The sequence below is a fragment of the Platalea leucorodia genome, assembly GCF_965183815.1.
Source record: "Platalea leucorodia genome assembly, chromosome: 3".
In the NCBI taxonomy this organism is placed as follows: domain Eukaryota; kingdom Metazoa; phylum Chordata; class Aves; order Pelecaniformes; family Threskiornithidae; genus Platalea; species Platalea leucorodia.
In genome coordinates this window covers 73,500,692-73,524,268 of record NC_138825.1, presented here as the reverse complement: position 1 = coordinate 73,524,268, position 23,577 = coordinate 73,500,692, and the positions used below count along the sequence as shown (strand labels likewise).

The 23,577-nt window shown below is 40.3% G+C and overlaps 1 protein-coding gene across 1 annotated transcript in view; it reads left to right on the top strand.

Moving 5' to 3' along the window:
* Positions 1-5,420: 5,420 nt before the first annotated feature.
* The window catches only part of RFX6 (regulatory factor X6), a gene marked incomplete at both ends in the record, with an annotated part of 36,599 nt that continues 18,442 nt past the window's right edge, over positions 5,421-23,577 (top strand). The window contains 6 exons of the mRNA XM_082307746.1: positions 5,421-5,619; positions 5,926-6,085; positions 7,699-7,822; positions 9,377-9,438; positions 17,210-17,287; positions 20,404-20,431. Coding sequence (XP_082163872.1) covers positions 5,421-5,619; positions 5,926-6,085; positions 7,699-7,822; positions 9,377-9,438; positions 17,210-17,287; positions 20,404-20,431 — 651 coding nt within the window. The remainder of the gene's footprint in view (positions 5,620-5,925; positions 6,086-7,698; positions 7,823-9,376; positions 9,439-17,209; positions 17,288-20,403; positions 20,432-23,577) is intronic.

Here is a 23,577-nt window from a genome sequence, read left to right as displayed (position 1 = left end):
AATGAGAAATGGAGCTTTGGAAAGAGCTAAATTCATGCTATGTCAAGGCAGAGAGAATGACAAAGACTGATGATAATGAGAAATTACTTTATTATTTCCTTGTGGAATACTGGTATGTACCATACTGTACTGTTATTAGACTGTCAATGTATTTGGAAAGAAATAGGTGTTAGAGTCTACCAAATAGACCTGATATCAACACTGTATCAGAGCTTCCTGGTAGTTCATCTGTCGGGGGAGGATATGAAGTGAAACAGTTTCCAACACTTACCTAAACATCATGAAATTACACAAGAAAAGATCAATAACAAATTGTATCTCTATCACTGCATTTATCTTCCAAACCTTGTTCAGTTCAACACACAGAATCCCTCAAGTAAATTGTTGTTACTGGCAAGTCTCGCCAATATAAGTGAAGTTGAAAATACTTTGTTTCAATGTGCTGTGTGGGCAACAAGAAAAAGGAACATTGCAGCAAGATGACATGGTGCAATACCTGAGTGCCGATATAAAAGGTATTTCACATGTAAATTACGAACAATAATTCTACTGTGCTGCAGAGCACATGTACCTGAGCATTTACTCCAGGAGGTGTAACAGAATCTATTGAATTTTGGTGGGATTACACCATCAGAAAAGTCACCTAAAACTAAGCAAAACTTCCTGGGCTCTCAGTACAGTCAAGGAAGAGAAACAGATTTGCAAGAGGATGATTTGTTTCAGTGGGTAATGTGCCTCGTATAAATTATCCCTGGGAGACACCTTCTCTTCTCCGCTGACTATAAAAGGAGACTGACGTGACCAGATTAGACTCAGAAAACTAACTTTGTCTCAAAGTTAAACAAGATGTATTCCCTGCTTCCATGATATTAAATATCATGCTCTAAAATTACTGCTTCTTGGACTCCTAAGACACCTATGGAACATCTACCTGTAAACAACTGAAGTACGGGGATATCCTCCCCATCTGCTGCATTATTTGTTAGATGCCCCTGTGTTGATTCACACACAGTGCAGAGAGAAAAGCAGTCCCTGCTGCAGGAGGGTTGGTCCAAGAGTCTGTTCTTCCAAGCACATTGAAGCTACAGATGGACAACAGCTTAAAGCTGAGTTAGATCCTGAAGATCTGTTTCTAGCACGGAGTCCATTCTGAATATTTTGGGTTTGCAGCTCAGAGATGTTTGCTAAAAACGACTCAGAGCCCTTTTCTAGCCATGATACTAGCCTTGAAATAGAGTACAAGAATGCTAAGCAATAATGAAAGCAGTATGTTTTGTTTATATGAAATATGACCTTTCCATCAGGATGAATGCTTCTGAGATTATATCAAACAACAGAAAACCAGGAATTAACTCCTTGAAGTAAAAAGAGTGTGCTAGTTATTTTGTAAGAGACCTTTTCAGTTGCCTCAGATCAACACCTTCAACAGGCAGGTGTGAGAACTTCTCACATTTAAGGTCCAGTAAACAGAAGATGGAGTCATGGTGATTTGCTTATGCTGGAATAGGTACCTCAGAATGCATTAGTGAGGCAAAGGCTCTAGGGAAGTCAGGCAAATAAACAAAAATAATAGCAAAGGTGTCACTGAAGAAGGCAGAGCTGAAGGCTGGCTCAACAGACTGGTAAATGGACTTGAAAATGGATGCAACATCGTACAACGAGAATGGTAGGAACCAGATGGAAGCAGGAATGGTCTGAAAGAAGGTAATGAGGGGTGAAATAAGTAAGATAGAAGATGAAGACCAAAGCTAGGGCAATTGTTTTAGTTCCAAAAGTGTGAAGGTATCACGATTTTTAAGGATGTTATAAAGAAAATCGCGAAGTGGTAAAAAAAATGACTTCTGGCTGCAAACCTGTGGACAACTCCCTGGGCTTTTCGGCTGGGTTTGGCAGTCCATGTTAGGAGTTCCACGGTGCCAGTAAAATGTCACAGATGTACCATGCAGGTACCAGAAATATGACAATTAAAACTATTCTGAGAACTCCCTGACAGCAAAGCATGACATGGTGACTGCTGAGTAGGTGTACTCTGAGGAATAGAAAAGAAATCTTCCATGGTGATACAAAAAGGCAAAAATAAGTTCAAGCAAAGAGAAAAAAGAGGTTGAAAAGAGTTGGGAGGCAGGAGCAACACTGGAAGACATAAGGAGATGCAAGAAACTGGTACAGTCAATTTAATCGTACTGGTTTCATTTTAGTAATGAAATGACAGAGTCAGAAAGGAGACAGGATAACAGTCCTCAAATACTGAAAAAGTGATGAAAATAGAACAAGAGTAATCATGTCCTTAGATAGACAGCTAAAAGAAGCAATGGACACAAGCTGAAGGGAGATTGTTTGACACTAATAAATATTTTTCATTGACAGATCATCTGGGTATGATGTGACCCGCCATCACCGGAGATCTTTAAGAAGTGAGACAAACTGTTTTGGGAATCATACAGGTATAATGATACCTGTCTGTAATCCTGCCTTGTTTCCACTGGAAGGGATGGGATGGACAAGATGATCTGTATCAGCACTATAATCCATGACTGCAAATGAGACTGAATGAGAGAATAGCCAAAAATTTCAAGCATGTCAGCAGGAATAAGTGACAGAGGATAAGATACTGAACTTGAAGGCTATGTGTCCACATTGCCAAGCGCACCTACAGCACTAGAATCAATAGGAGGGACAGGCCCATAATGACAAGAGTCATAGGCTGGCTCAGCTGAGCAGCAGTCCCTGTGACTTTGTAAACAGACACAGCACCAACCTCCAACTATAGAAAAATATTTTCTATAAAGCAAAAGGATTTGGCTGTTTTAGTGCTGCATGAGTGAACAGTTCATACACCACAGTTTCCCTTTGCTTGCTAGGATTAATCTTTCCATCTTATAAATAACTTTAATTGCCAATGATTTCATATAGAACGAAAACAATTTGATTTTATTAAAAAGCACTGTCTGTCCCCTGTCAGAGGAAAATATTTTATATTTAATTTATTGTATGTTACTTATTAAAAAAACCCCTTACTTCTATTAATTATAGAGTAGGTATGTTTGCTCACATATTGGCACTGGCCGATGTACCTGTTCTCGTGCATGCTTTAAACATTATGTGTTTACTTAGGAGCACTGGCCTATCCACTTTTCTTTCTTTACTACTGCAAACATAAGCTTAGTTTTATACAAAGCTGGTAGCACCACACAACAATCTTTCACTGGCTTGAAAGAACAAGTAGGGGACAGTTTGTATGAGCCAGAAAAGGTTACTAGGTCCAAGGAGAACTTCTGTTTACTGAAAAAGCTCTTAAAAGCATCATAAGTTTTAGGCAGGGCTACTTAAATCCGTGCCTCAGAAGGGACAGGAAAGGACTACCAATGGCTGTTGCCCCAGGGTGGAAAATAGCTGGTCCCTGGACCGGACCCCTCACTCAGTTAATCCCTGTGTTGATGCTGGCTAGAATTCATTAGCGTCACTGAGGATATTCTGACATCACAGCAAAGGAGAATCCTGCTCTTAAGCAACAAATAACTACATTTAGCTCCATATTACTAAGAAGACAATGGCACATTGGATTTTGCTCACAAAAGATTCAACACAACAATTAGCAGCTGGGAGGTTTTATTATACCATAGAAATACTGATCCTCGTGGGCCAAATTCTGAAGTACTCAGGTCAGCCAAAAGTCACACAGAAGTCAGGGTCAAATATGGTTTTACCGTAACCTCAGAACAAAGCCATTGAAACCAGAAGCTGAACTGTCTCAGCGAGTTATGCTAAGAACTGATGCGCTGACAAAGTCATGTATGGACTTGGGCATATGGACAAAGTCATGTATAGCATCACATATGAAGTAAGAAGGGGATGTGGGAACAGTGAAGAAATGTTTGAACAGAGTAACCAGTAAGGAAGGACATATATTTTACAGAGTTAAGGGAAGAGGTGTAAGTAGAAACAGCGGGAAGTTCAGGCTAAATGCCATTTTTGACTCTGGGACTCTCTCACGGGTCTTCCTCATTTCTGAAGTCTGTCATTCATACTTACGATGAGGTTTTGAGCCCTTTGACAGATACGGGCACACCTAGGGTTTTGTTAAATACGGATGTGACAGCTGATAGCTGGTCTGATAATGCATCTGTGCAGGAGTGGAAGTGGTAATAATCTGCTACTTTGTACTGCTGCTGAGATCAATGACTTGAGGTGCAACAGGAGATTGGAAGAGAGTAGAAAGAAGAACAGCTCTTCACAAGCTCTGTGTCTGTGACAGCCCAACACCACTCGATGGCTAGAAGAACGCCTCTAACATTCACCTGATACAGCGTTTCAGGGCTGCTTGCCACCACAAGCCACACTACAATTTCTCATCCCTTACCAGGGAGGAGTTACACAGTGCCCAAGATTTTGCTTTGACGAGGACATATTAAAACAGTGGATGTTGCAGTGATCAATCAGGCTAATTTTCCATCCTAGTGACAACTTTGCTCTCTGGAAAAAGCAGGGACCATCTTTCTGTGCTTGTCCCCCTCCATCTCTCTCAGTCAGCACGCTGAAATGGAGCAAAGCAAAGACACCTCTGCCAGATCAATGGGATTTATTTGTACAAAATCACGATGTTTTGTTCCAACGCCCACAACGTCACACCAGGAATAACGCGACCCTGGCAGCAGCAGACGGTGCCCAGGCGGGCCCCGCGGCCTGCCAGCCCCGGACGGCTCCCTCTTGGCCCCGCGGCTGCCAAGGGGCTGCGGCGAGGAGCAACGCGCCCCTCGGCCGCCCCTCGCCCTCGCCCGGAGGGGATGCGGGGAGCCCCCGCGGCCGCCCCCTTGCCTTCGCCGCGGCGGGGCGGCGGGCCAAGAGCTGCTCCCCGACACAAGCCAGAGCCACCGCCGGCCGGAGTTAATCATTAAGTCCCAGCAGATCCGCTGCGGGCCGGCTCCCCTGAACCTGCCGGGCCCTCAGCCGTGCCCCGTCCCCTCCCGGCCAGGCGCGACCAGCCTGACTGAGCACGGCGGCGGGCGGGGAGGCAGGGACGGGGAGACCTCGCCCGACGGCGACCCCGGGACCCCATCCAAGGCGGAGCCCCCTCCGGGAGCCGCCGTGAGGAGGGAGTGGCGCCCGCCGGCCCGGCCGCCCCTGCCCGCAGGGGAGCCGTGCAGCCTCCCTGGAAGGCGCCGTAGGGCACGCACACCTCTCCCCCGCCGCCGCCGCCCCCGCACCGCCTCTCCTCCCCTCACGCTGCCGGCGCCGGCGCTGGGCTGACAGCCTCTCCGCCCAGCCGCACCGACGGCCGGCGCGGCCCATGCCTCAGCCGGCGCCCCCCGCGCCCTAAGGCCGCCGCCGCGCCCGCCCCGTCCCGTCCCGTCCCGTCCCCTCCCGCCGCCCATGGGCGCCGCCTGCGCCGCGGCGGGGCAGAGCAGGCGCCGGTGAGGAGCATGGCCAAGGGACCCGAGCAAGAGGACGCCTTCCTGCAGCTCCCGGCCGCGCAGGCGGTGCCCGCCGCCGCGCAGGAGGATTGCTACGCCGACCTGGTGGGGCGAGGCTTGCCGCCCTACGCCGAGGAGGGGCTGTGCGCCGCGGCGGGTGCCGAGAGGCGGCTGCCGGGGCCGGCGCTGCCCGCCGGCATCAAGTCCGGTAAGAGGAGCGGAGCCGGCGGCGCCGCCTGTCCAGCCGGCGGCCGGGGCGGGTGCGGGCGGGCAGGGCGAGGCGCGGCGCGGCGCCCCAGCCGCCGCTGTCGCTCGGGGTCCGGCGGGGAGGCGAGGCGAGGCGGGGCGGGTGCGGCGGCCGGGCCCGGGCCCGGCCCCTCGGGCAGCGGCGGGCAGGGCGGCCGGTTAAACGGGCGGCGGCGGGGCCGCGGTCGCCTCGGGAGGAGGCGGCGCGCTGTGCCCGGCCCTGACGATGCCCTCGGGTTTCTCTTCTTGTTCCCCCGCCGGCGCTCAGAAACGCGCTGCGCCGGCGAAGGCCGCCTCTCCTCGGGAGAAGAGGATGCGGACGCTCGGGACGGCGCGCTGAAAGCCGCGGACCAGAGCCCGTCTGCGAAGAAGAGCATCGCGCAGATCATGAAGGACAAGAAGAAGCAGACGCAGCTCACCCTGCAGTGGTAGGGCTCCGGCGGCGAGAGGCGAGACCCCCCGGCCGCTGCCGCCCGGGGGCCGCCGGCGGGAGGCAGCCGGTGTGCCCGGCGGGCACCCAGGGGCACCGCTCTGCGAGCTCAGCCGGCAAGGGGGTTACAGCTCACAGCCCTTTTAGAAATACTTGTCATCCGTGGCGTTGTGGGGTGGTTTTTCTGGTTGGTTTTTTTGCTTGTTTTTTTTTTGTTTTGTTTTGTTTTGTTTTTTTTCCCGGGATAAGCTTCGTCTACAAATAAGGACACTCACCCCCAAATTTCTGATTTTTCACATTAGCAGAGGTTTATCAGTTCACAGAAATCTCCATCAGATTCTTGCAATATGTGGCTATCGATGAAACGCAGAAAATCGATGAAATCGATCAAAAAATGTGGAAGTGAAACGCTACTTAAGAATTACATTTGCGAATGGATGTTTTAATTATCCTTTAAGTCTATGACTGTTAGATTTTCACTGCTTTATAATGTATTTTTTTTACATTATATTCTACCATTCTTGGAAGCCGTAACTTTACTTCGTTTTATCCGGGCAAAAATTAACCAAATAAGAGGTCAAATTCTGCAGACATCAATTGATAAATGTTTCTATTAAAGCACACTTGAAATTAGGGAGGAGCGCCGTTGAATTAAATGGGAAATTAGTTACCAAATGCAGATCTAGATTTTTTTCCTTCTAACTGGAAGATGAGAGTAATCCAAATTTCCCAGTTTCTTGGTCTAGTTTACATCTGACTTCTGAGCATAAATTGTTAAGGATTTGAGTCTGGTGAGTGAGTGTGAAATTATTCAGTATGCAGCGTTTACTACATGGTATTTTCTTACAGATTTGTGTAATTTGAGAAAAAAATTTATTGCACATCACCCCAAGAGTAGCAAATAATGTAAACTGATAAAGAAAAGAAACAGGACAACGGTGAGATACCCAGCTGTTACCAAGAGTTCAGTTCAAGTGAAGACAACGAGGTTTTTACTTCAGTTTTAAAAATTTTACTTTAATGACAATCAGTAGGCACTTGTATTCTGTAAACTGATTGGGAAGCTACGTAAAAATGCATCCCCTTCAGAAAAAGCTAGTGCTTTGCTTTTCAGTATGGTTTGTTCAAGACACAGGTCCAGCCTGGAAATTAAAAAGCAAAAGTAGGAAGAAATGAGAAATTAGCCCAGGTGTTAAAGATGCAGTGGGACAGAACTTGCAAGTTCAAGCCCCTGCTCTATTCAAAGGACAGACTTAAACCCAAGTCTTTCATAGTCTAGTTAGTACTCTTATTTTCAGAGCAAGGCAGGCTCTTAGGTGATGATCATTTAATCATTTATCGAAAGAAAAAAAGTCCAGACATTGAAAAAAGACTCATTAAGAAAAGGGACCTGGCCCCGGGTTTTCTGTATTCTGCAGCTACCCTAAGCACCGAGTGGGGAGTCAGTCTCTAGTGCCTGTCTTGTTCTGTAGAAACTCATCTGTGTGCTCTCGTGGAAATCTTCAGTAAAATTAAAAAAAAAAAGAGGGAAGTACCAAAAAACAGAAGGGAAATAAAATGGGGAGATAGGGCATGCGGCTTCTTACTCTGGCAGTTTCTTTCTCTGTACAGGCTGGAAGAAAACTACATTGTCTGTGAAGGAGTTTGTTTACCAAGATGCATCCTTTATGCACATTACTTAGACTTCTGCAGAAAAGAAAAGCTGGAACCTGCCTGTGCTGCAACTTTTGGGAAGGTAAAGAGTAAATGTCTTCATAATTTGTTAGCTTACTTCTTTGATAGAATGACAATTTAGTACACCTGTGTCAAAATGTCTCTCAAATACACGTTTTCTACTGCTAATATACATGGAATCAAACTAACTACACTGTTCCATATGGAGGGATTTTGTGACACCAACTGGTAGGAGAGTGAAGCTGAAATTCCCTTTGATTTATTGTTATTTCATATAAAAAAGAAATCATTCTCTCCAGGAGCTTTTTTTTTTCTTCTTTTTTGGTGATGACATTAATAGGGTTCTTTCCACAAAAACAGATCTGACATGGAAGACACTTTTAATTACACTAAAGGCAGTGTAAAGTGAGATGTGACACAAGAAGCAATACAAGAAGGGGAATAAAAATTAATAACACAAAGAGCTTCTGAATGAAAAATTGTTGATTTATCCTCTTTTCTACCCTTCCTTACAATTAATCCTGAAATCATTTAATGAAAGGGAGATGTGAACTCTCCAAATTAAATCCTGAGTAGTTAGTGAAACAGGAAACCAAAAATGCTTCAAGGATCATCTTTTTTTAAACACTGCTGATCTAGTCATTGTTCATACATAGCAAAATGCATTAATTTAATTAAATAATAATAATGGATTTAAAATCCTGTTCATAAAATGTTCGCTTACTGATTTTTTCCTCTTGAATTGGATATACTGAGAAAGTGTATGTCTAATTTTCATTACACAGTTTCAGTATAAATGAGGAAGACAATAGCTTTCCATTTAAACATTGTTTCAACAGTGATCTATCTATTAGATGTATCTGTTAGATCTACCTCTATTACTGAATTACTTTTTTACTTAATAAACCTTTTGCCTTAAGCATCACACTTTACAGGAAGGGTAGGATGTTTTTAGGGCACTAATCTCAGTCTCAGGAGTCCAGTGACAGAAAGTTTGGGTTGACTCGGATTAAATCACATAACGTGAATTCTTTTTGGGCAGCCTAGAGCTAACAGAAGCTTTCATAGGGTTTCAGTGAGCATAAATAAGTTTAAGACTGTCCAGCACTTTCATAGCGGAGGACACAGAAATACCTGCAAGGCAAATATTTGCTTGCTTTAACCTTCAGATCACAATTTTCAAATCAAAAATCAGTTTATTTTTAGCTGTTTTGACTTTGAAAACAACATAGCCAGAGGACAGATCTTTCCCTGGTTCTGTTTAGATCTCTGAAGCAAAAGATACAGTTGTACTTTAGGGACCTGAATGAAACAGGGTCCTGGTGACGAAAAGTAGATTTTAAGTTGTAGAAGTGAAAACGGAAAGGAAGAATAGGTGGGAAAGGCGGGAACGAGTTTATGGGTGGGAAGACTGGAGGTACACAGCGAGATGGACAAGGATGGAAGGACCCCTACAGCATAAAACATGCTTAATTGCTTATGTTGTGACATGAGTCTCACAAACATTTATTCATGGGCTACTTTAGACCATATATTTACACTATGATTTTTCTGTGAACAGATTGCTGAGAAAGTATACCAGTGTTAGAAATTAATACAGTTATTTTCTCTTTAGACCATTCGCCAGAAATTCCCTCTCCTTACCACAAGGCGGCTTGGAACAAGAGGCCATTCAAAGTAAGGCACAATTATCTGTGTATCCGCTTACAGAATACATTCTAGGAATGACATGTATTTCCATGTCTCCATAATATATACTAATTGACAGGGGGGTTTATTCAGATGACAAGCTGCAAGTGATAACTTTCATGCACGTGATGAAACTGATACAGAGTTTGAAAACATTACTGCAGGCATAACTTCTAAAAATAAACTGCTTGAACTTATAAAACTTGTCATTATATTTATAGAGCCATATATTTGTTGCAAATATATGTCAAAATGTTATCTATAAAAAACATTATATAATACATATATCTTTGTTACAGCTGTTCATTTTTCTATAAATAATGTGAAATTTAACTATGATTTTATTTGCCTTTTGCAAATCTAACAACTTTCATTGTGTTCTCTACATAACAATATGGATTCATTTAAAGACACTACAAAAAAGCATTGTCTTAAATTGAGAAGAAGGTATACATCTGCTCTTTGTTGGGAGTAGTTTATAAAAACCCTGAAAAGTATACAACCTATAGTGCAGTCATTTCATAAATAATGTATCCAATTAATTTGTGTATTTGATCTGTGGAATATTAGGCTGTGGGAATAGATCCCAGATAATTATATATCAACTGTAGTGAAGTTTTTATTAATTCTGGTTCTGGCATTATGCTTTTGGCCATGATAAAGCTATTGTAAAACTGTGGTGAACGGTGGTAACACCATATTCCCTTGCATCCACCCTCCCTCCTATGTCCTGATATCAAGACTGCTGAGGAAGGACTGATGAATTGTACCCGATCTGATTTTGTTTTTTAATAGGGGAATGCCACTTCTTAAGGAAATGAAAAACTGTGTGGTGTATTGATGTAAGGAATGTAGAGAAGTCAAAATAATCCTGTAGGGTATTGCTAGTGTCGAGCTATGAGTTAGGTAATTCTAGGAAAATTCTATCCCTGTTAGGGGAGTCAGAAATACAACAGTTCTCTGTATTGCCTGAAACCAAGACTGGCTCTGAGCTTTTCTGAATGTTGTGCTTTAAACTGTTATTTCAGTATTGATCAATATCTGGTTTTAAATATATTTAAACCTAAATAGCATGCCTATACCATTCTACATAAAATAGGACTAGTTAAATAATTTTGTTCTTTTAAAATAACTTTCCAAAAACTTAATGGTTTTCAATCCCAAATCAAATTTAGACCAGATCCTTATCTGTATATTTCTATTGATTTCAAAACAGGTTTTCCTGAAAATAAGACATTGCTACGAGGAGCAAATTAGGATAGATATTGTGTCGAGCTTTCTGTGTATACACAGAAATTAAACTTTTATTATTAATGCCTATCTTTAGGAGATGCATGCCTTTAAATATGTGAGTAGCCTAGGACTTTTCTCATGCTTAAAATTACAAATGTGTTTATGTACTTACTGAATAAGATTCATGGAACTATCCTTGACTTATAGAAGAAAGCACAAAGAGTTGATGGCTTACTGAAACAAAACTAAACCCCAGAAAATTATCAAAGAAACATTTTGCTAATGAGTAAGATAGAAAACCAGAATACTGGTAGCAATAGAAGAAACTCAAACATTCTGTTTGTTTGGGAAAAATCTTTATTTTGAATGACTTAGCCTTGAAAGACAAAGTTACTCTTGTCTGTCAGTGGTTTATAAGCAAAACTCAAAATGAAAGGAGACTGAAAAGGAAAAAAACAACAAGATTGTGCTTTTCCTAAGTGCTTTGCAATAGATTAGGAATGTCTGAAACATGCATTGTTTACTTTTATAATTTGGGGGGTTGTTTCATGTTGTTATGCTTGGTTTTCTTCCTGCCTTAGAAATATAAGAAATAACCAGTTGATTCCACCTTAGTTTTGCTGAAGAATGCCCACGAGATGTCACTTGTGAATTTTAGGTTTTGTTGCAGTATAAATGAAGGTGGGGAAGAATTTCATTCTATTTCTTGAGTACGTCTCAAGTATTTATTTTAAATAATCATTAATAAAAATAAACTCCAAAGGAGATAAAGCCTGCATAGAATATTTTTCCTTTTTTAACAGGGAACAGTTCTTGCGTAGATTCTGTCACAGTCTTACAAATTTGTAATCCATTGATTTTTTCTCAGGAGCGAGTACACAATCTGTATTGTATAGAGGAAAACTGGAACTGAAGTTCATTTCTCTTTTTGTAGATGACCTATACACGCTGAATAGAGGGGTTTTGAATTACTATTAGAAAGGTTATTTATAGGAGAAAAGAGGGATTTCATATATTGTCTGCTGTGGTGAAGTTCAGCTATGGTTACAGGTATAAGCTAATGTAGACTTCGCTTTGCAGATGGACAGGACATTTGCTGCTGGTGTTGTGTTTAAGTTTTTAGGAGATCTGGCATTCACAATCTGTGCAGGAATATTTGACAACCTAGTAATTCATCAATGCCTTGGTTAAGTAGGTCTTAGTCAGGTTCATAACCTAACATATTTGGAGAATCACTTTCAAGTTATAATGAACGAGAGAATACAATTGGAAAAGTCTTCCAAATGCTCATTATATATTTGATCTGACACATCTAATAAACTGATAAACAATATCCAATCAGGATTCAAACTTCTAAAATGTATCATGTATCTGCGTAATTTAAAGCACAGTAAGTCAACGTCTATTAAGTAAAGGGGTATGTTTCAAATCTAGTTTCTGACATGGGAATCTAGCTACAAAATTAATTGTCTTGGGACATGTGTCACTATATGCCTCTTTTCTCTAAGACATTTAACAGCATTAGCACAGAAATACCTCATGCCCGGCATTTTTTTTCAGCAGATCCCATATCTCTACTGACCTTGATGGTATTATGTGCCATATTTTATTTTGGATTAACTGTTCTTGAACAATTTCCTCAAAGGGATGAGGCATCAGCAGGTTTTGTTTGAACATCTGGCATTTTTTTCTTATTATTTTTTTTTCATCGGAGTTTTCCTCAGCGACTTTTCCTCTGCAATTGTAGTTTCCACTAAGGTACATTTACATTGTTCTTCCTGTGCAAAAAAGGGCCTCACAAAAGGCACAAGTGACAATATCTCCAATTCAGAGACTGAATACAGCAGCAAGTAGTCATAGAGAAGTGGCAGTATAAAATAAAAATCTCTGATTATTATTTACGTATCTCTGGTGTTGTGGACCATATTCCCCTCATAATCACAGTCTCACTGAGAAGTAAATGCATTTCTGCTTTCACCAGGTAGCAGTTAGTCACATAAGTGTAATTTACAGAAGTATTTCCATTAAGTTAATAAGGAAATCAAGGGACTATTCATCAGTTTCCGTAAATGATTAGTTACCCTCTGCTTTTATGTCAGCATGGACTCTAAATGTTGTAAGCTGTTTCTGTGTGGAACAAAGCTGAGTTACTGGGACTGGTAAGAGACACTTCTTACTAGCAATTAAATCCTATTTTTTAAGCATGGTAGTGTAGTGACATTGTTTTATTTCTGTTGTTGCTATCATTATTTCAATATGATGTTAGTAGGAGCACTAGTAGTACTGACTATTACTGATAGTGATGTTTTGTATTGTGGTATTGCCTAGGAGCTCTGATCGTTGTCCAGGGCTCTACTGAGCCAGATTCTGCAAAAGCATGAAAGGGAAAAGACAATTCCTCTCCAATGGGAGCATTGTTCTTAAATTGCAAAGAAAGGCTAACTCCATAGGAATACAGTTCCTTGATGCACACTGCATGCATACACAGCAATGTATCAACAGAGCCTGGCTGTGGTCAGAAGAATGCAAAGAAAATCAGTTCCCTTTTCCATCATCTTCCAGGTGACAGAAGTTGTTTTCTCACACACCAAAACAGGGCCAAGCTCTTTCTAGCATTCTCATGAGAATGACTTGGATTTGAGAAAGAACTGCTGCTCTATGGTGTGGGATACAGGTACTACTCTAAGGTGTGAGATGATACACAAATGTTAGTTCCTCCTCTGATTCTAAGCAGCATTTGTCATCTCCTGTTCTGGGCAAAGGAGAGACTTAAAAATGGGTCTAATAAATCCTAGAACTTAAAGTCAGAGTCTCTCTGTGTTTACATCCAACAACCCATTTGTACAAAAGTGTCAATGCTAAAACACTGATTTATACATTTGGCCAAGAAAGTATGACACATTGGACACAATTTTGTTAACAAAGTTCATTCAGCTCTCATGCCCATGCTAATCACTCCAGATTGCTGAATGTAGGGGAAGTTTTCTATATTCCTGCTGAGTGGAAGAAGACCCAGCACAATAAATACTGCAAACTGCTCTCCTAAATTAGTATTTCCTAAGCAACGGTTGTCTGTGCAGCAGGTTCTGAATCCGCCTTCTTGCACAGGTAATGTTGAACATATTATGGTCGCTGCTAGAATTTGGTTGTAATCTTCACAGTACATGAATTACCTGGAGCAGCTATTCGGGAAAACGTACATACTGCTCAGTCCATACACACAGAAGACTGAGCTCAAGTTACAATTTAATTTCTTTGTAGACTTTGATCAATGATGAATCTTAGCTTTTATCCATCATGTCTGAAAACTATTATCTTATTTATTAGGAGTGATTTAGTGGGTTAATAAAACTGATATGGCAGCTGGCTCTGTGATAACAAGTTATTGCAAGTCCCTGAACAGCTTAAGCCTATCATTTCCTTATCAGCTATCATTTGTGTCAGTGTATGCTAAAATCAGGGCTACTAGTTGCGTAGGAACATATGTTACAACAAACCACTGAAATTAAAAGAGGAAAGCAGTTCAGCTTGTTTTTTAAAAGTTGTGTTACAAAAATTGAGAATAAGTTCCTAATGATGACTGTTTAATTTTATTAATTATACAATAGAAACATAAATAGTAAAATACATTTATACTGTATATACACATAGAAATATGCATATAAAGAGACAGAAAGAAGGTACTTGAAGTTGTAGATCAAAGATGTTATCAGCGTGTCTGGAATGGGTATACTACTCTCAACAGAGAGTCCAAAATAAGCTATTCAGCTAATTGCTTTGACTTGTTAGAGAATAAAAATCTTTATACCTTATCACTCTATGAAGTATGCCAGACAGAGCTTGAAAAGTACAGATTATAATTTTCTTAATTGCTTCTGTGTCATGACTGGAAAGCTGTATTTTTAGTACCAAAAATTCAACTACACAAAACGCTGAAGGAAATCAGAAAGATAGCTGCTATGCCTTTAAGACACACTGAATAGGTACTGAAAATATCTATTCTCTACGTAACAAAATATCACAATGGTAAATTCTGATATCTTAGGGCAGTCCAAAGCAGGAACACGTACCTTGCCTACCACTGGAAACCTGAGAATCCAAATCGTACAATAGTTCCTGTTTCTAGCCCAGATATGTTAATATTGAATTAGTTGTTGAATAATCTAGATATTGAATCCTAACGTTGTAAAGAAGTAATGCTTTTCCTTGCCTCTGGTCCACTCCAACTTTAGCAGGAGGGAATTCCAAGTTTGAGGTGAAAGTGTGAACTTTTCTTTTTAGAATTTAAAAAATGGCATGTGATTGAAACTGGGAAATTGGGGGTGTTGGAATGAGATGTAGGCAACTGCTTGCTTACATGGCCAATGACAAATGTGCAGATAACATTGTTAAAGAAGCGGTCACAGCTCTATTTTTTTTCATCCTGTTCAATGCACAACCTTTGCAATGTCAAGACTAAGTAAATGCTGTTATTTCAAAGAATCCATACATGTGTATTTTCAATACCTCTTATGTCATATCTAAAATTACTTCATTTTCATGAAAGACTAAAAAATGCTCATGCCTTTAGCATTTGTGTCAGAACTCTGTCAAGTATTAGGAATTTCCAGATCCAGGTCTTTGTCCCAAATCTATCTGTTTAATGCTCCTAGAGCAAAAGTAGTGGTTGAAAACATTCAGGACTTTAATTCACAACATAGGTGACACAGTACTGCGTGTGAAACAGAGGACAACTGTCTAGCATTATGACATTTAATGAAAGGTCCCATTGGCATCCTAAGCCACCTTGATGTGTCACTTTGCTTTGATCAGCCAGCTCTGATGGATAAAAAGGGAACTGTTATGAGCAGATGGTCCTATGTCTGAGCTTCTGAGTATTAACAGGTGTTTAAAAATGATCAGTTCACCACATCACCATCCCTTAGAAAAATGCACTTACGGGGCAAGAAAACTAACAGTAAAGAAATAGGTGAGAAACTTTTGTCCTTCCTATGGGTCACCAGGCACTACTGCGATCTAGTGGTGTAATGGAGGCTCATCAGTTTCACGTAAACAGTAAAATCTATGATGTTTAACAGCAGCCACTTTCTGTCACATTTCTTGGCTGTAAAATGCTGAATGCACACCACAGTCTGTCCAGAAACACAATGACTATTTCAGCTGAGATTTTCAAAGCTACCTAGGCTAAGCAAATATATCATCCTAATGAACATTTTCTTAAATATTATTTGTATCTAATGCTTTCAGTCAGCTTTGTAAATATAAAGAATTTGAGGGGTTTGTTCTTATCTGTGACTGTCCCATACAAGAACCAACAGTAAGATTGTGATTTTTTTAATGGACATCACCAGGAACAGCAGAGATGAGCTGAAAACTTTTGTTTATGTGTTTTATGAAATATTTGCTGGGGGCTTTGTGTCTTAAGAGTGCATTTCTTCAAGCTTTTGAGAAGTTTCAGTGAAATTAGCGCAATGCGTTGCAAAGCGTTACCTCTATGTTAGGCTTGCTTTACATGCAATGCACTTGACCTACAAGTGTTACTTTGAAGCAGTTCAGTTAAACCAACTGCCATGGTGCTTTCAAGCTAGCTTTAGAAAAAAACAAATGGTCCTGATTACACTGTCCATAACATTCTTAGACAAATTTGGTTTAACACAATCAGTTTTTAAATCTATTGAGTGGAATTTATAAGACAGGGCCTATCACCTTTGACAGATGAACTCAAGCAAACTTTGCTATGACCAGTAAAGAAAGAGCTGCCCCCAGCTTGCTCTCCTGCCCTTCTCCTGAAGGTCACTTCTTTTGTAGCAAAATCAGTGGAAAGTAATAAGTACCTACTGCATAGCCAGTTTTCTTAGCACCAATCCACCCTCTTCAGTGTCTTTGGTTAAGGTGTTGGGCTCAGCACTGCAGAGGCTGAGCAACAGGTACGTTTCCTTCTTCCAGCTCTCTTTGGGAGCAGTATTTTCCAGGAGAGCAGCAAGGAGACAAATGTGGATGAGAACTCCTTAAGCAGCTAAATAGTTCCGCAGAGTCGGTCACCCTACAACTTGAGAGTAGGATGAATGAATGACGTATTAGCATTTTTAGTCATAGGAGGCTGAACACTGATTTACAGGGTACACTCTTGAGTTACTTTCAACTGAAAAGTGCTCTGTGAGACTGTCTAAATATAACAGTTTTAAGCCTGATAAACCTAGTAGATCAAACCCAGCACCCTTTCAACAAACAAAGTAAAATGAGTGCACATTAGGGAAAAGAGATGTAACATGTTTCTAGGAGATTTGCTGTTCCAGCTACATTCTTGTAAGAGAGTGAGTGTTTTAAACTTAAAGAAGATCCCAGCTTTGAATTTTGGATCAAATCATGACAATATTGTTTTCTATCAGACCAGATTTTGTTCCATGTCAATGAAAGGAATTGGTAGACACTGTTAAGAAAAGTTTTCGGAAAGCATTGAAAATCAGTTTGACAGTTTGCTTTACGTGACACGTCACTTATAAACACACCTCTTTTTTTTCCACAGGTATCACTATTATGGAATTGGCATTAAAGAAAGTAGTGCATATTACCACTCTGTGTATTCTGGAAAAGGCTTAACCAGGTACAGTAACATAACTTCTGAGACTTGGTCAGTGAAGGTCTAGCTTTAACCTTCTCTTGGGAAGGTATTTGTAGGACAGTAATTGTTGTTGATACCAGAACTAGTATTGCTCCACATCTCAGTGTCTGGCATTCCCAGATTTAGGTAGCAGTTTGCTCCCTGAAGACATCAATTTTGTTTTAACAGGTTGATCTAGATCTTTTGCTAGTATCATCCAGTATGGCCCCACCTCAGTCAGTGTAGAGCTGCATCAACTTATACCAGCAGAGGATTTGTTCAAGTTAGTGTAAGGCAGCAAAACACCATTTCCAGAACACTCGTCTGATTTTGTTTGCTTGTGTGTCACCCTCTGAGTTCTTTCCCCAGGACAGCTTCTCATTATGAAACGTCTGGAGAATGGTGTGAAGCTGGCACCTGTGGGCAGGAGGGAGGGGTCAGTGTAGATTAATATTTACAGGTCCTTTGACTGGCTAATATCAGTTTAAACCTAACCCAGGAAGCTCTAATTATATTTATTTAAGGGACAGCTAGCAGGATCAATACGTTACGATAGCTGCCTGTTGGTTTGCCAAAGATTAATAGTTCGTAAAACAAATGTCTCTGTTCACATATGGCTTGAATGACGGCTTTCATTGTCTACGGCAGTATACCTGTGTAAGTGGGGACTCTGAGAAAGGAAAGGAATAAATGAGTTTATAATCACACATAGAAAATGCAACTGCTGGCAGATTTAGATTATATTGAAAGAGACTTTTTCCAAACAATAGGACAAGTGTAAAAATTGAGGTTAATGTTGCCAATGATGCTTAAAAGGAGGGATCTCTCCACTGCAGGACTTAAGGCATAATAGACTGGAATATGCCATTTCCTTGTCCAGAAATGGCATCTATCCAGAGCTGTGGAGGTGTTGCTGGTACACAGCAAGATGAGGTTCTTTCATAATACAGAATTATCTTGAACAAATTGTTCATTTAATTGACTAAAAGACAGTTATTTTCATTTAAGGGAATATAATCACTCTTAGTCCTCAGCTTTATGTCAGCCAGTGCCCTTTTCATGTAAAGCTCTGTCTTTGCACAGTCTAGCAGCAATGAATGCAAAGAAAGTGGAGGTTCTGCAAAATTCCCCGCGGCTGGATTTCCAACGGTATACGCTCACATAAAGATGGCATAGATACCCTCTAAGATTTTCAGGAGTACTCACTAGATTCACTAGTTAGGAACCTTTTCTTTGTGTTGGGACTTGTGCTCTCATGTATGAGATGTTGAATTTTCAGGTCCAGCAGTCAAATTGCCTCCCTAGCTGATTTAGAACAGAAGCTCAAATGCTCATTTTGCACAGTCCGGGCCATCATTGTGGTTGGATTTGTCTGTGTGAAGAGAATGACACGGTAGCCTGGGATTAAGAACAAGCTTCTGGGTAAGGAAAGAGTCAGGCAGTGTAGGGATTCAAAATTGAGAGTGAATCTCCCAGTTGCTGGCTGCTGCATGTAATGATCCATCATAAAATCTGTCCTTTGTCTGATGTCTGTTCTTGTAGGTGAGCCATAAAAATGGTTCCTGGATCAAGCTTGGGGCAGAAATAGGCAGGGAAAATATATGAGTTGATAATGGTATCAGACCACACCATGCCCATGCACAAATATAGGCATATGGAGGCCTTTACCACAAGGCTTGCATGTTAGATGGCAGCTTGTCAAAAGATTAGCAGGGGCAATGGGCCTCAGTTTAATTGCCTAAATATAGGCCTCTACTGCTGTTTCGAATTTAATTGGCATTCATGTATTAATATTTAGGTAATTGAGCTGAGTACAATAGTCCTTAAATGCAGGGTTGCAGATGCCGGAATCCTTAAATTCCACTGTAAATTTGACCTCCTGGTTCCTTTAAATATCAAGCCTTGCACTGTGAAAGGAGCATACCTAACTCCAAATATCATTAGTATCTACAGCACTGTGTGAAGGGTAGCTTTAGTTAGCAATTAAGGCTCTGGAAGAGCAATGCTAGCAGATGCTGCCTCGTGTTTTTGCTGTACGTTCTGTGTACATTTTGCTGCACATGTGGAAATCCACAGTCCGTAACAAATACATCCAGCTATGAAGCTAATTATCTCCACGTTGTAATCAGCTGAGTGATGCCTTCTTTCATACTCGTCTATTAACAAGCAAGGGAACTCTGTAGGTAACATATGCTGGATAATCATGTGATGGGGACGGTCAGGCGCCTGTGCCTGGCCTGGGCAGGAGGAATTCCACAACCACTCAGCCTCTGGTTTTCTGTCCTGCCAGCAGAGCATCTCAACAGTATGAAATCACAATATTGCCGCTAATAATTATACGACTTCATGTTGCCCACAGTATCTTATCAGTTGGCAGCTGGCAGAACAGGAAATAACAAGAATCAAACAACATTTATCATTCTACTGATCCATTAGAATCTCTGTCGTTACGCATTCTCTAGCTTAGTAGTTACAATTTAAAATGTGTGCTTTCTAATTTCTGCACTGAAGAGTTGCCTGATAGTCTAATAATGTCATTGGCAATCTCTCAATTGGACTCGCAATACGACATTCACTATACTGCAACACATTTTTGACAGTTAATGAATCTTTGATCTCAGAAATACATTTCACCTGCATCAAAATAATACTGTGATGAAAAAGAATGGAAAATCACCATGATTTCTTCATTTTCCTGAGAAGTGTAAATTCTAGATGCATTTTTTCTACTTTGAATTTACTCAGCTGTATCAAAAACTTTATGTATTTCCTGGTAATGACCTTGTGGACGTGCACCTATGCTGCTCTTTTGATATTTGTGAAGTTGCAAAGATCCAAAGAAAAAACTGAAACTGGGTTTTATACTTTACTGTTTGGTCAGTGATCTGAAACTTCATGTGTTAGAAGACATCAGTAAGTTTCCCGATATCCTCAGGCACTTGCAAATCAATGGAAGAAGTTAAGAAAAAAGCATGGTTTTTATTATAATTACATTTGGAAAAATGTGATAGTTTTTCTAATTGATCTATTTTATATATCTATTTTATATATATATATATACACAAACTCTAAAAATGTTCTGCTTTTGAAAAAATAATCAAATGTGTTTATTTTCAAAGGTTCTCTGGAAGCAAGTTAAAGAATGAGGTAAGTGTTGTAGTCTGTTGCCTTTCACTTCTGCTGTAATCCAAATATGTGACCTGTGGTTTTCTTCATATTCATTTCTTTGAAAATTACAGCAATATTTTTCATTAAAGATTATACTGCATGACCTTTTTTCATGAAGCTGAGTATTTGCTTCTCTAAATATTCAAAGGAAAATAAGATTGGGAGGCACCTTCTGGTGTTCCTGTTCCAATCCAGTTCCCCATAACTGCAGAGGTTCATAATAGACCCTCTTAAGCAAAGGATCAAGCTCTAGCTTAATTTTTTTCATCCCTTACTTTTGCAGGAGGGCTTTTTCAGAATCTCATTTGTCTGACTGGAAGCCAAAAGATGGTTTTTTTAATAAACTGAATTTTATACCTCCTGGTCAGGATTGTCTTTCTCTATTTTTTCCTCTCTGTGAGATTTTCCTGTGATATGTCTTTTCACTGCTTTTGCTTGGTAGATGGAACAAGCAGCAGCTTTTAGTCACTCTGATCAGCCCTATAGTCTTTCATTGTACTTGTTCTGATTTGAATATCTTTATAGAAAAAAAATCATAAAGTCTTGTAAATGGCATATCTCCGATTTCTATTGGAAATATCCCTTCTGATGAACCCTAGAACTGCATTTGGTTTTTGTTTGTTTTTTCCCCACAAGTAGCCTACATTTTCACTAATGTTTACCATGGTATAGTCACTGTCATTCTGGTCGTATTTATACTAGAAAATTATGGATTATTGTACATTAAGGGTTAAGGATTGCTCCCAGGATTGTTCTTTGACACTGAGTTCAACTGGAATGGAATAGCCTGCATCCATATTATTAAACTCCTGAACCTACAAAACACCATAGGCACATCTCAGCCACATTGCCACAGAGAAAAGTCCCTAGCATGCAGTAACGGTTGAAGGATGACTAGGAATTGTTTGGGAGACTGCTAATTGGCATGGGCCAAAAGAATGCCAGGGGCCATTCTGAATAATACTGTTCCAGTATTGCCTGGGAATGTTTCCTGACACCATTTAATTTACCAGACTAAATATACCCTCTGTGACCAACTGACACACAGCAAGTCTTTCTCCTTTTTCATTTCCAGATAAGCAACTCCTAGCTGATAGCAGAAATTCTTATTGGTCCCTGAGAGTGTAGCTTTTCATCCCCTTTATTGCCATTATCTCAAAGCCATCTAGATCTTTCTACATGACCTCTTGGTCTTCCTCTTTATTGATGATTTCATTAGCTCATGTCAGCCAATTTAATCTATGAAATGTTCAATGAAATCAGCCCCAACTCTGATCTTTGAGAATCTTCACTTCAATCCCTTTTCAACCCAGTAGTTTCCCTGTCAACACAATTTGTTAGCATTTCAGCTGGAGTCAGTTTCTTAAACATTTTACATTCTTGTACTAATTCCCATTGTCACCAGCATAACTAATTATTTCCCATGGTGACACCACGTCAAGTATTTTAGTGAGGTTCAGATAGATTAGATATGCTGCATTTTTCCCTGTTTAGAGAATCAGCTATCTTATCAAAAAAAGATAGTGCTATGCCATGGGATATCCCCAACATAATTCAAGGATTCATGAGCACTACTACAGCATTCATTCTTTCAGAATTTCGGGATGGAAAATTTCTGGTTTCCTTGGCATAAATGAATGCACATTTACTTCCATCTCTGATGCAGCATTCCCAGTCTGTTTGAAAACTGACAGTCCCATAAACCTGTCTTGTTTCTGCCCCAAAGTTCAATCCCTTCATTCTTCCAGAAAAAGAATCACAGAGAAATCAGTGGCAATAAGCAAGAAAAGGCACAGCAGTATGAGTTTTTGATTGCCTAGCTCTGTGTTGTCTGAAATTATTAAGGCACATCTTAAAAGAAAAAAAAATAGCTTTCATGGTCAAAGCTGAATTTTAACAATCTCAGCGTACTGAAAATTTGGCATCATACCTTCCATTAAAGTGAAGAGGTGATATATCCTTATTCATTTGCTTGAAAGTGCATGCAATTAGGTATTCCAGAAAGGTTTACAATGATTGCATAAGGTGTAATTCTCAGTAGGAACATAAAGACATTGAAAAGATGTTAAAGCACTGATTGTCTAAATATACTGAGTAAATGGTATTTGAATGAACACTTATTGAGTGCCAGGGACACTGTTTACTTCTGGTATGTTTTATCACATTTTCTAGTATTCTCTCTGTAGGGGGAGATATCAGCAAATTCTTTTATCTAAACCAGTTAGTGCACCATTAGAGTCTGCATGGTTAATTAGGCAGATAATATTACTGTCATTATCTTAATGTTAAATGGCCATTAGAAACAGATGGCATTAAATTGAAAGGGCAAGTGGCAGTGGGTTGAAATATTAAGCCTAGAACTGAGGCACAGTCATATAAGTCCATTAGCAAGGTAAAAAACATTGCAGATTATCTTCTCTTAAACCTCCCACCACCATCACGTCCTTCTTTTAAATGAACTAATACCTTTTAATCAGAGCTTTTAATATATTTAATGGGTAATTGCATAATAAAACCGTTGAGATTACTCCTGTTACTAAAAAAAAAACAAACCTCCTGATACTGATAGGCAATTATAAAACTGCAAAAGTATTGGCACGAAGAAGTACTAATGTTTCTGAATTTCTACAATTTCTTTGACTTATAGCTTCATATGTATTTGAATAGTAGATAGCACAGGCAAAGTGTGTTTACGTAATGTATGCTTTCGTTTCTTGCTGTCTGTTTTGGCGGACATATCACACTGTAAAAATAGGGATGGATATATATATGGTGAATAAGTCAGTTACAGCTATAGTTTCTGAATTCAGTATTTGAGAGAATTTCACTTGACACTGGCCTCCAATTCATGAGTCGACATGTATAGGAAAATGCTCTCTTTTGCACACTTTTACACTATATGTTACACTATATATCTACTACTCCCACTATAGTGAAATCTGACTGTATGCAAAGGGGTAGGAAAAGGCCACTTCAAGTACCATTCAAATGTCTCGTGCATGGTCATAAATTCCATCCATTAGTACAAAGGAAATCTGCACAGGAGTAGTGGATTTATGGCAGGAATGTGCAGAAGGCCTGCTCAAGGCTCCGTACACTGCCTTGACATAAGGACTGGGTGGGCT